The 17,311-nt window shown below is 41.8% G+C and overlaps 1 protein-coding gene across 1 annotated transcript in view; it reads left to right on the forward strand.

The window, feature by feature from the left end:
* Positions 1–435: 435 nt before the first annotated feature.
* Positions 436–17,311, forward strand: part of SLC5A8 (solute carrier family 5 member 8) — a 57,305-nt gene continuing 40,429 nt past the window's right edge. Inside the window, exons 1-3 of the mRNA XM_020881155.2 lie at positions 436–786; positions 8,247–8,312; positions 11,429–11,480. Of these exons, the coding sequence (XP_020736814.2) occupies positions 436–786; positions 8,247–8,312; positions 11,429–11,480 (469 nt within the window). The remainder of the gene's footprint in view (positions 787–8,246; positions 8,313–11,428; positions 11,481–17,311) is intronic.

Genomic DNA, 17,311 nt, shown 5'->3' on the forward strand with positions numbered 1-17,311 from the left:
CACTCCCCGATCGGTCACCTGCTCATTTAAATAGTGCGTCCCTTCGGGTGTCACTTGATAAAAATTTCCCTGAGCGCTCCCTGAAGATTCGCCAGAGGCGGCTGGAAGCTCCAGTTCTCACCTGCCCCGGTGTCCGCGGCGCGGGGCGAGCCACCTTGGTCTGGAGCCCAGGGAGAGCTCAGCGCCGTGTGGGTGGGGTGTCCCCCAAACCTCGTTTCGGAGGTCTCTGCTGGCTGCGGTGGGCAGAGGCTGCGCTGGGCGCCGGGGAGCGGAGGGACCGACACCTGCCAGACGCCTCTCATCCCCGCAGGGCGCCACACCCGCCGCGTGCGACTGGGGAATAAGTGAGTGCCCGGCGCGCAGGGGAAGCTCCGGCTCGGGCTGCGCGCCGCGGGGCCGCCAGTTTGCGCGCAGGACCCCGGCGACCGCGCGGCCATGGGCGCACCGCGGGACATCGGCACCTTCGTGGTGTGGGACTACGTAGTGTTCGCTGGGATGCTGCTCATCTCGGCGGTCATCGGCATCTACTACGCCTTCGCGGGGGGCGGCCAGCAGACTTCCAAGGACTTCTTGATGGGCGGCCGCAGGATGACCGCCGTGCCCGTGGCCTTGTCCCTCACCGCAAGCTTCATGTCTGCTGTCACCGTCCTGGGCACCCCGTCCGAGGTCTATCGTTTTGGGGCCATATTCAGCATCTTTGCCATCACCTACTTCCTCGTGGTGGTCCTCAGCGCGGAGGTCTTCCTCCCCGTGTTCTACAAACTGGGCATTACAAGCACCTACGAGGTAAAAGGTCAGGGGCTCACGGGGAGAGGTGATGGGGGGAGAGGAGGACTTTTCAGGCTCCCGGAGGAATTTTCCTGGGGGCAGACTCACCCCCACATCGAAATCTATCCCTGGTCGAAATCCATCACTTCTGCTGCCCTCCCCTTTCCGGGAGAGGTGTTCTGTAAAGGAGGGGGAAAAAAATCTTGGGACTTAACTTTCATGAGCTCGAAGGAAAAGAGGCTTCTGAAGTAAACGGAGTTATTTCGACTAGTGTTCACTAAGGCGATTTCTGCTTTAACGTCTTTGATTCCAAGTCAAGGGGAAAGATTTTTAAACTTATCCTGGGGGAGGGTCCGTCTTTCAAGTCTCAGCTCCTCCTCCTTGAAATGAATCCCCTCATTCCAGGCCCTCGGGCTCCATTTACTTTTCCAGGATAGCAGGAAAGTGTGTGTACTCTCCCCTGCCTTCCACCCAGGGGCAGGTACCCAAATGGTTAAGATTCTTAATCTCTTGTCCCAGCACCTGCATTTGAGAGGGGATTCTCCACTTACTAGCTGGAGAACCTGTACTGACATTTAAGCGATTGTGCCTCTTTCTTAATCTCAAAATGGAAATAATTATACCACCTACCTCAACTGGTTGTTGGGAGGATTAGATGAGATGATGCAAGGATAGCGTTTAGAATAGTGTCTGGCACAGGGTAAGTGCTGAATAAATGTTGACCCTAAATATTGGGGTGATGATGGTAGAGGTGGTTCCATTGGGATCACTAGGAGAATTTGGCCACAAGTTTCCTCATCAGCTCTGCCTTCTTCCTCTGTGGAGAGATGATTCAGGAAACCGGCTTTCCAATTGCACAGGTCCACTGAGTGTGGATTCTCTCAGCTGTCTGCCGGAAAGGGCTCTGCAAGGTAGTGTGAACGTTTGGTTTAATTTAAAGAGCTGTTGAGTGGGAGCGTCCAGGGAGAATAAAAGTTCAGGGGAGGGGTCAGGCCTAGTTGGCTGAGCTCCGTGGACAAAGCTGCAGAAGTATTCGATTCCAGAGGAAGCCGAGCCTCTCAGCAGCCACCTTGTCCTTGAGTTTATGGAATGTTTGCCCCATCCAGTCACTCAGCGAGGCTGCTTCAGCTGGTGCTGGGGAAGGGCCCTAATGGCACCAGTGTTGGTGACAGACTGCCTGGGCTCCAGTGACGTCATTCAGGGCGAGGTGCCCCTGGGGTCGCGTTGCCTTCTTTGCACTCTGGTCATTGTATTTGAGAGTGTTTAGTCATCACCCCAGAAGTGAGCAGGATACAGTCTGTTTTGCTCAAAAGTGACAAACTGATCGCCCCGGGCCAAACTCAGTCTTAAGTCTTTTTGGTTGTAGTTGATCCTCATAATGCTTTGAAAAAATTGAAGGTCGCTCAGTCATGTCCGACTCTTTGCTACCCCATGGACTATACAGTCCATGGAATTCTCCAGGCCAGAATACTGGAGTGGGTAGCCTTTCCCTTCTCCAGGGGATCTTCCCAACCCAGGGATAGAACCCAGGTCTCCCACATTGCAGGCGGGTTCTTTACCAGCTGAGCCACAAGGGAAAAGCTGATTTAGCATTTAATGATGATGATGAGAAGTCAAGTAAAATTCCAGATTCTGGCTTCTTTTGAAACTTAAGAGACTACTGACTCAGGGCTCACATTCCCTGTGGTGACAGGAACTTCAGTTCACAGCCGCTGCTCTAATTCGCAATTAATTTCTGCATTGAGGCCTCTTCGCTGTATCTGCATGGTTACTTTCTTATGATAGAAAAATCTATCTGCATTTAAGTCTTTATCAAACATACAAAAGAGAAGATAGAAAGGTGTAGAAGGAGTTCTTGTTTGGAGGGGCATGTCATAGAACATATTTCTTAGTGGATATGAAGAATATTTCAAGCTGGTTAATATATGAGTGCCTGGTCAAGTAACTTATGTATTTCACCTGATGAGATCTGCAGGCATTTTGAGTCTGTGAGCTCTGATCTGTAGTTAAACAACTCCGAAACCCAGAAGGGGTTTGAAGAACCTGGCATGATTTCAGTCACCGTAGATGACTGCTCCTCTCATAGTCACTGACCCGTACCTCTCCAGGGCAGCAATAGTAACTCAACCGGAAACACATTTCCAACACATCTGCAGTGGTGGAGGCTAAGTTAACAAGGCTCCAGCTAAAAATGGCAAAAAGCCAACATTTGCTCAGTACAGGCTGGGTACTGGGCTGCCTGTTTTACATACATTTTCTGTCTCAATACTCAAAATAATCCTTATGCTGTGAGAGCCCCATTTTGCAAGCAAAGAGAACCGGAGTGAACTGAGTTACACAAGAGAGCCTGAAGCAGAGTGGATGCATGCCGAGAGGTTCTGCAGTGGTGCACACCGGCTGCCTCTGAAGGCTTCTGTGAGTGCCATAACCCTGAGCGGAGCTTAGAAGGGCTAAGGCAAAGGGGACGTGGTGTAGAACATAGGGGCTTGTGGGCACACAGGGGTGTCCATGACTAGTGGATGCCAGGCCGTGGGGGACAGAGAAGTTAGGCTTCATGCTATGTCTCTGGCAGTTGGTCAAGGAAAACTCTTTCACATGGTATATTTTGTTTGTTTTCTGTGGAAAGCTGGAGTTAACAATGCAGAATAAGAGGTCCAGCATTGAGAACCCTGACATTCTTATACAAGTATGAAATTTCTCCCTAGATTCCATTTGTTAGCTATGGTACAATACAATGGGTCTTCGCTAGTGGCCTAGATGGAAAAGAATCAGCCTGCAATGCAGGAGACCCAGGTTCCATCCCTGGGTCAGGAAGATGCACTGGAGAAGGGAATGGCAGCCAACTCCAGTATTCTTGCCTGAAGAATTCCATGTACAGAGTTGCCTGGTGGGCTACAGTCCATGGGATTGCAAAGAGTTGGACACAACTGAGCGACTAATACACACATACACACACATACACACACACACACACAATACAATAGGCTATTCAGAAGCATTTGTGATGTCTATCACTGCTTTCAAGGTATAGTCCTGAGAGGTGTTTAACAACTTCCAGACCCACAGAAAAGAAATATCTTGCAGGAACCCAACTGCATTCCCTATTTCTTCAGGATCTTTCTGGATTCAACAAAATCTAAGTGTTTCAAGTACATTGCCCTTACTCTCTCTCTCTCTTTTTTAAAAACAAAATTCAAGAAGAGTCTTAGTGTCCCTACATTATTCAAAGTACCAAGAACCATGAGAGATCTTGGCTGACGATAGGTGATATCAAACCAAACTTGGGTCCACTTGCCCATATACAGGAAAGCCGATTTACTGACTCTGGGTTGTGGTGAAAGAAACTGCAGCTTTTATTGTTAGTCTGGGGCAGATGATTATCAAAAACTCAGACCCTGATGGCTTTTAGGGAAGCATTTTTAAAGGCAAGGTGAGGACGGGCAGTCGCTGACTATGTGATAACCTTGGGCACAGTTCTCTGGTGGGTTTATAGTGAGGTAACCAGCTAGTGTTACAGGGGTGAACATTATCAATCCTCAGGCTTCAGTGGGTCTGGGGGCTTCAGTTAATTAGCTTCTCCATTTGGTGGAGGTTTTAGCATCCCGTAAAGCAACTGGGGAAATGCACATCAGATACTGTTATCTTGGTATGGGAAGGAACTTCTGAGACCGCTATGGGCCGATTGTTTAAATTGTTACCAGTTCTTCTGGCCCAAGTGCTACTTTTGTCACTATGTATTCAACATCTTTTCAATCATTAATTGTTGGGCCAGACTTCTGTTACTCAGGGAGGCCTGGGAGACTACAGCTTTCCCATAAACAAGAGGCAGGGTGAGGACATGGAGGCAGGACTGTGTCCCGGGAAGGCCCCATCGGGTCCCGCTTGGTTACACAGATGCCTACTGTTACTCTGTAGTTTTGTCAAGAAATCCTAGAGCTACTCTCTGAGCCTACAGATCCGTGACTTGGTCGTTAAGTATTTCTTTAGCAGCCCAGTAGCTGAGGTGGACAAAGAATGTCTCTGCCACTGCCGTAAACAAAGAATATTGTGGCCACAAAGCCATCAGCCACTGCAGCGGACATCCGTGGTGCACCCTGAGAGAGTGGAGACAAATAGAATACTGGCCCTAGATAGCGAAGATGTATGTGAAAGGAAGGATTTCAGTAAGCTCAGGCTCTTGCATCTTTCCATACACAGAAAAGGACTGAAATCATTAACTTGAGATGTCTGGTTTTTTGTGATTAACAGTAATCTTTTGATGTTCAACTACATATTCTTCCCTTGCCCCCTATTAAATACTCCTCTATATCCTGGCTCCTCCCTTGCCTCTTTGGAACAGTTCCTTAGAGCTATCTGAGAGGCTGCCATCCTGGGCTATCATCCTCAGTAAGGCTTCAGAATAAAGCATAATTCTCAGCTTCTACGTTGTGCACTTTTTTCACTCGACACTGAGATGGTCAGTGACATTCCATGTCATGTCACTGACATGGTCATGATACTGAATTCTTGGTTCTGTCTTGAGTTAGTCTTGTGTGAGGAAAAATGTATACATATATTTTGTTAAACCTGCTACATTCTTACCTCCATCACATTTTCCTCCTAGTTTTTTTTTTTTAATCTCCACCAATTTGGATATACATACCTAGAAAAGGCAAAGATTTCTCTGTCAATTCATGTACATTTATTTTTAATAGGGTTTTACTAAAAACAACTTAGAAGAAATAACAGTGCTCTGTTTTCATGCTTCAAAACACCTCTTGGGCTTTCTAAAAAGCCTTTCAAAATATAGTTGGATAATTTTAACTCATGTAATTTACTAAGATTCAAATTCTCAAGGCCTGTGGCTTTGGTTACCGGCTTCTTAATGTCTTAGATTTAAGTGAATGGTTTACAACATTTCCCCGTCCATTTGCATCATTTGATGGGCTCCAAAATCCTGCAGAGTAAGAGAGGAAAGAAGTGTTACTATGATCCACATTTTCAGGAGGAGGAAATTGAGACTCTGAGTGCCCCAAGCTTGTGGAGTCAAGAGTGCGGCTGGAACAGAGGCTGGAACTCTTGCCCAGCACACTCACTGAAGAGTACGGCGTGTTTTTACTTATCAGTTATCTTAGGAGGGCCTCCGTGTCAGCGCCACTCACTCGCTCTGGATGACTCCTAGACACATGGGCAGTTTACTTGCTGTTTTGGACAACATAATGGTTATGTACACAGAGTTTGACATCAAGTGGTCCCAAATTTGCATTGTCTTTAACAATTATTAGGTTGCAATCTTGGTTTTCTCTCTGTACCCCAGTGTCCTGGTTTCTAATATTCATTTTGTATAGTAACCACCTCATGGACTTGGCTGTGAAGACAAGACATGCAGCAAATACATTATAAATGTTATCCGTAAATATGAAGCTAAAATATCTAGTGTCTTTTCCCTGATATTTATCTAATATCAGTTTTTCCTTCCTTCTTTTTTTCTTCTATATATGAAAAGACTACTGTTAGCCTTAAAATTCTCTGTATATTGTAGTAATACTATTCAAGTTAAAGAATATCTTGGACCCGAGCTTCCTCCCTCATAGCTCAGTGGGTAAAGAATCTGCCTGCAGTGCAGGAGACCTGGGATTGATCCCCAGGTTGGGAAGATCACCTGGAGAGGGAAATGGCAACCTACTCCAGTATTCTTGCCTGGAGAATCCCATGGACAGAGGAGCCCAGCGGGCTAAGTCCATGGGGTCACAAGAGTTGGACACGACTTAGTGACAAAACCATGGACCCCAGTTCCTTTCAGCTTTAAAGTCCTAGGATTCCAACTTTGTGACACATTATTATATACAACATGGGAGATAGGCACACTACTGACCTACCTCAGAGATGTGGCAGGTTTGGTTCCAGAGCGCCACGATAAAGTGAATATTGCAATAAAGTGAGTTGCATGATTTTTTCTTTCTCAGTGCATATAAAAGTTATGTTTACACGATGCCTTAGTCTATTAAGTGTACAATGGCTCTTTGTCTAAAAAACGATGTATATACCATAATTTAAAAATACTTTATTGCTAAAAAAATGCTAACCATCATCTGAGCCTTCAGTGAGTCACAAGCGTTTTGCAATAGCAGCATCAAAGATCACCGATCACAGATCACTGTAACAAATATAACAATAATGAAAAAGCTTGAAATATTGGGAGAATTACCAAAGTGTGAAACAGAGACATGAAGTGAGCAAAGGCTGTTGGAAAAATGATGCCAATAAACTTGCTTCATGGAAGGTTGCCAGAAATCTTCCATTTGTAAAAAATGCAGTGTCTGTGAAGAACAATAAGAAGAAGTGCTATAAAACGAGGTATGCCTCTATATTATAAGCTATTGCAGATGTCAGGGTTGGCTCTGAATAGAAAAATGGACTTAGGCTGATTTAAGTTAAAACGTTTTATTGTGAGGATGTGGGCATAACTCACAGAACAGGAGGAAAAGCTGAGCAAACAGACCATGAAAAGGAACAGAAGCCAGGGCAGCCTCTTCAGGCCACGCTGTCAGGATCAGTCTGCGTTCTGCTTCAGTCATTTTCTGTCTTTATATTTTGCCTCTAAGATTCACCTACTGAGAAGACAAAATGGCTGGCTGGACGTAGGTCATGTGACTGCCTTTTAGCCCAGGCAAGGCACCTTGATTGACAGTTCTGCCACAGTTGCCAGAAGTGGGAAAGGGTTGATTCCTTAAGTGTAGCAGGGGAAATTTATTGGGTAAATACCACGAGAAGGGGAGGACAACACTTTGTTTGCTCTAAAAATGCAGAAAATAATTGCATTAGTATGACATTCTGCACAAGGCAAAACTTGTAGGGATGGAGAATGGGTCAGCGATTGCCGAGGTTTAGGGATGGAAAGAGGGTTTGACTACAAAGGAGCAACATGGAGGACTTTTCTGGGGGTGATGAAACTGTTCTGTGTTAAAACCATTGAACTGGAACTTAACCCAGCAGTCCGGCGGTTAAGACTCTGCACACCCAATGTAGGGGCACAGGATGCATCCCTGATCGGGGAACTAAGATGCCACATGCTGTGGCCAAAAACAGACAAACAAGCAAACAAAAAAGTCTGAACTGTACTCTAAAACAAGGGTCAGTTTTACTATATGTAACTTAAAATGCTAATTTAAATAATTTGTACACCTATGGCTGTACAGATGTACATAGGTAACATATGTACACCTGTGGTTGATTCATGTTGAAATTTGACAGAAAACAACAAAATTCTGTAAAGCAATTATCCTTCAATTAAAAAATAACTTTTGAAATAAAACATTAATTTAAATAACAATATTCAAATAATTTAAATTAAAATATGAATAGTGAAATAGAAATGCAGGGTAAAAATTAGTTATGAAGTTTCTTTAAAGTTTTAGCTCCTTTGCTTCTTAAGCTGCTGGTTTTTAAAGTGTCCAGAAGTTTTACATATTAACCATTTTTCCTTTTTTTGGAAACAGTATTTAGAACTTCGATTTAACAAATGCGTTCGTCTCTGTGGAACAGTCCTCTTCATTGTTCAAACAGTAAGTAGCCATCAGTTCATTTATTTTATCTTCTTTTCATCTAGAGTGTTTTTTAAACAAGGCACCTGGGTCAAGCTTCTTTGACAAATACATGAAAGAAAAGAGGTTGAACATAGGAGGAAACACAAAAGGAAAAACATCTGTCAGTACATAGCATTAATCCTTAAGATCATTAAACGCTGTCTCAGCAAATGCGTTATTCCCTGAAAAAATAGTGAGTTAAGTGAACACTGAATATTGTATTGAACGAGCAGCAGTCATGGTTAGGAAAATATGCTTTTCCCTCTTATGTCTCCCTCTGTCCCTTCCGAAGTGACAGTAAGGGCATGGCTTAGACAACAAAGATATTTGAAGGAACTGTACTAGCTGATAGTAGGAATTATAATAAAGGGAAAACAAGATGTATATTTCATAGTATTTTTGCAGCATGTTAAGTAATAGATTTAATAGAAAAAATTAGCTGACATAGTAAGAAAAACATTTGAAAATAATTTTCCTTGAAAGCACACTTTAAAAAAATGAATCCATGAACTCTTTCAGAAATTGAACTGTAAAACCTAATTGATATGCTCACTGAGTATAAAGCAGCAGCATCATGCTCTCAGGAGGAGTTTTTAAAGCCAAGCGCGCAACCCCATGGGCTTCCCAGGTTGCTCAGTGGGAAAAAGTCTGCCTGCCAAACAGGAGACTCAGGTTCAGTCCCTGAGTTGGGAAGATTCCCTGGAGAAGGAAATGGCAGCACACGCCAGTACTCTTGCCTAGCAAGTCCCATGGACAGAGGAGCCTGGCGGGCTACAGTCCACAGGGTCAGAAAAAACACCCCCTCCCCCAATCCAGTACTTCAAAAATATGCAAGTATAGATTTACTGATGGGCACAAATCAAATCAAAGACTTGCCAAGTCATCAGCGACAGAGATTGCTTCCCACCCATCCTCTTGTCATGACCATTGTCACATAATTTAGACCTATCTCCCTCTTGACAGCTAAGTCTTTCATGAACGAGTTTGATAATGGAGGTTGAGGAGGGAGTTTTCAATCTCATCCCTATTTATAATTCCATTTCTCCAGTCAAGAGCTACCCAAGCATTTGCTACAGCAAGACAGAGTGCCTTTGTAAATTATTTAACTTAGCTTCATTTTTTACCTTTGCTAGCTATGTAGCTTAAATTGTATTTGCCCTTAACACTTGCAGTATGGGAGAAAAGAGCCCTCTGGGGTCTGGTAGAGATTCTGACCCAGAGCTGAGCCTGGTAGCTTGCATTCCACGATGGAGTTCAGTCCCTCTTTGGATCATCATTAGAAGTGCCAACAGAAATGTAAGAGTGGGAACGAATGTTAAGAAGATGGCTGGGTGACATTTTCAAATCTTTAACTTGGATGATATAATGACTGTGGAAAGCCAGTGCATTCCTGAAAAGGAAGGGAAGCTTTCGAATCCACTGTTTGAAGGACTTACTTCTATACATCTACTCATGCAATGTAATCAAACATTCAAATACTGAATGTTTTTTTCATAGTATATTTTATAGCGTAATCATAGAATTTCTGCTAAGTCGCTTCAGTCGTGTCCAACTCTGTGCGACCCCATAGATGGCAGCCCACCAGGCTCCCCCGTCCCTGGGATTCTCCAGGCACGAACACTGGAGTGGGTTGCCATTGTCCTTCTCCAATGCATGAAAGTGAAAAGTGAAAGTGAAGTCGCTCAGTCGTGTGCGACTCTTCAAGACCCCATGGACTGCAGCCCACCAGGCTCCTCTGTCCTTGGGATTTTCCAGGCAAGAGTACTGGAGTGGGGTGCCGTTGCCTTCTCCGAAGTTGTGTCTGATTCTGTTGCAGTTCCAGGGACTGTAGCCGGCCAAGCTCCTCTGTCCACAGAACTTCCCAGGCAAGAATACTGGAGTGAGTAGTCACTTCCTACTCCAGCAGTGAAAATACGTACTTAATGACAAGTAGATAAACCACTGATCAGAAAAACTGAGGAGGGCCACTCCCATTACCATTCGATATTGAAGTGTTGCCTAAAGATATTTTATAAAATAAAAAGTGTTTGAAGTTTAATTTTACAAAAATTGACACCATTAAAACCAACATGATTATTTGCTACTCATCCAATCACTGAGGTAACAATATTATAAAAATATGTAAAAAAACTCTAGTTTCATAATTACCAGATATGCTAATTCCCATATAGCTAGTATAAATTTGATTATTAAAAAAATAGTTTTGCTTCCTTAAAAGCACTTGGTTCATTTATCATTTAATATCAGATAGTTATTTGCTATCTTGAAGTACCAAAAAAGTTACAAATAAAAATGGCAATGTCTATACTCCGGGTTTCTTGTTGGGCGTATTCTGAAGACTAAACTTTGAAATTTCACCAGAAGGAGCATATGGAATTCTCTTTGGAGACACCTTCTTGCCAATTGTTTCAATCTGGAAGCCAATGGTTTGTAGTTCATTGTGGAGCCCAAAGAATTAGCCTGTATGTATTTGAAAGATCAGATGCAATGAAAATGATATTTTGAGAAAAAGAGCATATTTATCTTACTGTTGTACCCCAGATTAATAAATATTTGTTAAGTGTATGAATGAAAAATAATAATATTAAAGATAGAGTAGAATTTTTGTTGGCCCTCAGGAAATTTTAGGGCAAATTTACACTTTTGTTTAATTAGTGGTCATGCCAGCTTTTGCAAACAAGTTTCCAAAATTTTCACTGCTTTCTCACTTACATCTGCAGTGATTGACAAAAGTTTGAAAGCATATGAACAAGCATCACCCTTTTAAATCTGTACCCTTTCTTTCTTCCAAATTGTTCCAGATCTAGGAAAATTGGATTAGTGACTTGAATTGATGGATTAGTGACTATCTGCACTAAGCACTGCATGAAAAGTCCACATTTTTACATAAAATTGGTCGTAAAAGGTTTTTGTAACCTATGACCATACCCCAAATAGAAAAGGAGAGTCAACTTCACTTAAATAACATTTTCAAGTTACAAGCAAATTTTGTTAAAGTGTATTGAAACTATGGTTTTTAATTCATAAGTAAATTTATAGAAAAATATCAATATTTCATTTTGTAATTCATACTATTTATTTCTTTTTTCCTCTAGATTCTGTATACTGGAATTGTTATTTATGCCCCTGCCCTGGCTTTGAATCAAGGTACATTTTGGAGTTAATATGTCACTTACACTTGGAGGTTCACTTTTAACAGACTTTATTCTGTCTTTGGGGAGATGGGGAGGCGGAGGAATGCTTCCAATAACCTGCATCAGCTTGAGGTGGATCTAGTGGGGTCAGTGTCTACACTAGCAGCTTCTCTGGGTTCCTGAATCATAGCTCAGAAAGGTCTGTAAATTAGCAGAAGGTTAGAACACTGGGGGCTTCCCTGGTGACTGAGTGGTAAAGAACATGCCTGCCAATGCAGGAGATAAGGGTTCAATCCCTTGGTCGGAAAGATCCCCTGGAGAAGGAAATGGCAACCCACTTCAGTATTCTTGCTAGGAGAATCCCATGGACAGAGGAGCCTGGCAGACTACCACCCATGGGGTTGCAAGCATCAGACATGTCTTAGCGGCTAAACAACAACAATAGGCTTCATTGGGCTGTGTTTCTCTGGGATGTGCCAACCAGCCATTCTCCATTCCTTCAGAATGACCGCCCTCTGTAGTCCAAATCATGAGTAGGCTGCTCTTGCTCCCTTTGTGTTTGTAACCTGGAGCCCATCTCCAACAGTTCAGTTCAGTTCAGTTCAATAGCTCAGTCGTGTCTGACTCTTTGCAACCCCATGGACTGCAGCACGCCAGGCCTCCCTGTTCATCACCAACTCCCGGAGTTTACTCAAACTCATGTCCATTAGGTCAGTGAGCCATCCAACCAACTTGTCCTCTGTTGTCCCCTTCTCCTCCTGCCTTCAGTCTTTCCCAGCATCAGGGTCTTTCCAAATGAGTCAGTTTTTCGCATCAGGTGGCCAGACTATTGGAGTTTCAGCTTCTGCATATTCAGGACTGATTTCCTTTAGGATGGACTGGTTGGATCTCCATGCAGTCCAAAGGACTCTCAAGAGTCTTCTCCAATACCACAGTTCAAAAGCATCAATTCTTTGGCGCTCAGCTTTCTTTATAGTCCAACTCTCACATCCATATATGACCACTGGAAAAACCAGCTTTGACTAGACAGACCTTTGTTGGCAAAGTAATGTCTCTGCTTTTTAATATGCTGTCTAGGTTGGTCATAACTTTTCTTCCAAGGAGTAAGCGTCTTTTAATTTTGGAAAAGACGCTTACTCCTTGGAAGAAGTTATCTCCAACAGGCTTCTGCGTTATTCAGTGCAGGCTTTGTCCCATTGTAAATTTGGGCAGGAAGAGAAATTCTTTTTCTTCCCACTTCAGATGTGATCTAAAATACAACAAAAAGAGGTCTGTGTGATTTGAAATATTAGGTCGTTCCTGACCAAAGGACAGATGGCTATAGTATCCTTATAAATAAATATGTGACAATTTTATGGATCAACAAGTTACTCTCTATAGAGTTGGGAAGATAATAGCTGTGAAACTGGGATTGTTTATTGAGGCAAAGAAGTGAATTAGTCATACCCTCAAAAGGCTTCAGGGAAACTACATACTTTAAATTCTTATCAGTTAGAAGCAAATTTATCTCTGTAGCTTCCTTTTAAAATGGACAAGTGGAGTCTGTGATGGGAAGAATGTGACGCAGTTCCTCAAATTAATATAAAATCAAAAACCTTAAAGAAAACAAGAGAAAACCCCTTCTAACTCCAGATTCTAATTTCTTGATTTCATGATACATAGATAATAGTTGTCATCTATATTTATAAAGCACAGCAGTATCATTACAAAGAAGAAATCCATTATACAATGTGATGTTGAATTCTGAATGTCAGGCATGTTTCTTGTAAATATTACCAACATCGTGATTGAATCACTTCGTATGTAAAGAGCTGAGCTATAAACTTCATAAGTTACCTATTGGAGTTAAGTATAACTGAAATATTGGCTTTAGAGTTTTAAAGTGCAGTTCTGGGAATAAGAAAGCACTACCTTCAGTGCTTCAAGGACTGTTCTTATCAGTTTATTGAGCCACTCCCTGGGAGTAAATTAGGATTCGAGGCATCACATTTTGACCACGTTAATATCAGCCATGTATTTTACCGTGGGCTTCCCGAGTGGCTCATGGGTAAAGAATCGCCTGCAATGTCGAAGACACAGGAGATGCCAGTTCAATCCCTGGATCAGGAAGATCCCCTGGAGGAGGGCACGGAAACCCACTCCAGTATTCTTGCCTGGAGAATCCCACGGATGGAGAAGCCTGATGGGTTACAGTCTGTAGAGACACAGAGTTGGACCTGACTAAAGCAACTGAGCATGCATGCATTTTACTGTAACAAAGCAGTAAACACAGACACGCAGAGAGTACTTGGTGTGCGACAGATGCTCCACAGAAACCTTTTTAGCTGAATTGGAACTTAACATTCTCTATGTGCAATTTTTTAAATCTTTTTCTTAAATTACAGAAAACTTCAATCATATGCTAAAATAGAATAGTGTAGTAAATGCTAACATACCATTAACTCTATGCTAATGATTATCAACTCTTGATTTATTTCACTCCCTATTTCCATCACTAGATTATTTTGCTGAAAATCTGAGATATTTTATCATTTCATCTGAATTCCATATGTCTTTTACATACTTTTTTCATTGAGGTATAATTGACATATAACATTATGTTAGTTGCAGGTTTACCATAATGATTCAGTATTTGTATATTGCAATGGTCACCACAATAGATCTAGTTAACATACATCATCATAGTGGTGATGGTTTGGTTGCTAAGTCGTGTCCAACACTTTTGCAACCCCTTGGACTATAGCCTGCCAGGCAACCCTCTCCAGTATTCTTGCCTGGGAAATCCCATGGGCAGAGGGTTGCCATTTCTTTCTCTAGGGATCAAACCCAGAGATCAAACCCAGGTCTCCTGCATTGGCAGGCAGATTCTTTACCTCTGAGCCATCAGGGAACCCCTGTTAAATGCAATACATAAATTGAGTATAATTTGAAAATATCCACAATTCCTAAATTTTGGGGGTAGATTTTAAGGGACATTATAGGATTGTAATTGTTTCACTGGTGGCTCAGATGGTAAGGAATCTGCCTGCACAGCAGGAGACCTGGGTTTGATCTCTGGGTTCCATCCTAGAGTGGGAAGTGGCAACCCTCGCCAGTGTTCTTGCTTGGAGAAGCCCATGGACTGAGGAACCTGGCGGGCTACAGTCCATGGGGTCGCAAAGAGTCAGACACCTCTGAGTGACTAACACTTTGACTTTTTTCAGCTAGAATGTGTACTCTTCAGAATAAAGACCGAGTTTGGTACAGAGGCACCTGTAAAAGACCCAAGATAATGAAACGAAGGACACTGAGCAGATAGATGGTTCTACCCTTCGTAATTATGAGATTAACGCTTCCTCTTCAGATACTAAGCTCACCAACTTACCTTTTGATCAGAATTTGGCTTCCCACATTGACATGCTAATCAGTAGGAAGTTATGTGATCATGAACTAACAATTACAACAAGCCTGCTTATGACCCCTGTTTCTCATATTGTATATTAGTAAACTTTGATGCTATTTTACAGCAATGCTTTATAGTTCACTAGTCAGCATGACTTCCCCCCTATAACTCATTCATCTTTGCATTTATAAATCTACAAAGTGAAAAGCCAAATTCTGGGAATGTAAAGATAGCATTAAGGTATAGATACACCTGGCCAAGCAGCATCTCTCTCTCTCTCTTTTTAAAATATTCAAATGCCATTAACGCATAGGATTGAGATTCAAGAAGGATTTTTTAAAATTCATGGCAGTTGTTCTTCAGTGGCTAAGTCATGTTCAATTCTTTGCAGCCCTATGGACTGCAATACACCAGGCTTCCCTGTCCTTCACTTTATCCTGGAGTTTGCTCAAACTCATGGCCATTGAGTCAGTGATGCTACCTAACCATCTCATCCTCTGCTACCCCCTTCTCCTCCTGCCCACAGTCTTTCCCAGCATCAGGGTCTTTCCCAATGAGTCAGTTCTTCACATCAGGTGGCCAAGGTATTGGAGCTTCAGCTTCAGTGTCAGTCATTCCAATAAATAGTCAGGGTTGATTTCCTTTAGAGCTTGCATCACATATTTTTTTTTTAAACTGCATATTTTGTTTGTTCATTTATTTGCTACACCACACAACTTGTGGGATCTTAGTTCCCCAACCAGGGATTGAACTTGGGCCCTCAGCAGTGAGAGTGTAGAGTTCTAACCACTGGACCACCAGGGAATTCCCTGCATCACATATTCAATTATCTTTCCTTTAACTTTATGAGGACCAAGTAAGTTATTTGGTTCTTCAACCTTGTTTTTTGTTTTTGTTTTCAAGAGAAAGCTTTTGACTAAATAGCTTTTATAGAATCTAGTTTTTCTCTAGGCCTGTGGAGAAAATTGTCTAAAATAAAATGACATTTCTAGCCTATAGTTTGAAGGACTGTGCTTACAAAAAAAACAAGATCATATCCAGTGACATGTTAGATAATTTACATTCAGATATCCTGGATTTAAAAGGAGCATTGAAAAAGTGATAGCAGGTAGAAACATAGCTATCAGCAGATAAAGAAATTTTTATTTAACAGTGAACACTGCTTCTGTGATAAAAACATGAGGTAGAATAAAATTATGTAAAATATCATTGCCCTTCAGATTTTCAGCTCATTTTCATAAATGTCTAGAAAATGCATATAGTGTTAGAGATGATTTGAGAAGAACAGGAAGAGTTAGAAGAGAATTTTGAAAAGCTACTCTGGAGGTTATTTGGTTGATTTATTATTATCATATTTATTCCTAAATGCCCAGTCATGATAATAGGAACTAGATTCCTACATATACAAAACTAAAATGATTGAGAAAAAACCCACAATTCCACTTAGTTAAATATTGATGAAAATAGCATGAGGTTTAAATATATGCAGAAGAAAATATACATCATTATGTTAACAGTGACCACATCTGAGCAGTCAATTTTCTGATGCCTTTTTCCTCACATTGAATGTAAAATTACTCTTTGGGATATGCACTGCTCATAGTTATGAAATTTTTTGCTTATGATGAGAGCTTTTAAGATTTACTTTCTTAGCAACATTTAAAATATGCAAGACAGTATTATTAACCATGCTGTACATTACATTCTCATGATTTATATATTCTGTAACTGACAGTTTGTACCAAGGTGTGTTTTTAAAATACAATTGTAACTTCCATCATTTCTAAAATATCAACACTAATTGCTTACTATCATCAATAATACTCAGTGGTAAAGAATCCACCTGCTAATGCAGGAGATGCAGATTTGATCCCTGGGTCAGGAAGATCCCCTGGAGAAAGAAATGGCAAACCATTCCAGTATTATTGCCTGGGAAATGCCATGGACAGAGAAGCCTCATGGGCGACAGTCCATGGGGGTGCAGAAGAGTTGGACATGACCTAGTGACTAAAAAACAATCACCAATATGAGGTCAGTGTTTAGAGATCCCTGATGTTTTCTCAGTGTTTATTAGAATAAGGATTCAGATAAGTTTATGTATCTGTAATTAGTTCAGTTGTTTCTTAAATTTCTCTTTCTTGCTTTTTAAAATTGAAAGCCATATTTTATTGTGATATAGTGTATATACAATAAAATGCGCAGAAACCTAAGTGCACAGTTGTTGACTTTTGAAAATTTTGTGTACTTGTGACAACCATTCAACTCAAGATATAGAATATTTTTATCTTCGTTTCCCAGAAATATTTTTGTGTTTCTTTCTAAGGAGTCCCCCCCTCTATTCCAAGCAGCGAGCTTTTATCACCATAAATTACCTTTCCCTGTTCTTAGATTTTATATAAGTGGAATCATATAGTGCCTTCTTTGTGTCTGGTTTCTTCTGCTCAATAAAATGTTTTTGAGGT

The sequence above is a fragment of the Odocoileus virginianus genome, chromosome 23 (genome assembly GCF_023699985.2).
Source record: "Odocoileus virginianus isolate 20LAN1187 ecotype Illinois chromosome 23, Ovbor_1.2, whole genome shotgun sequence".
NCBI lineage: Eukaryota > Metazoa > Chordata > Mammalia > Artiodactyla > Cervidae > Odocoileus > Odocoileus virginianus.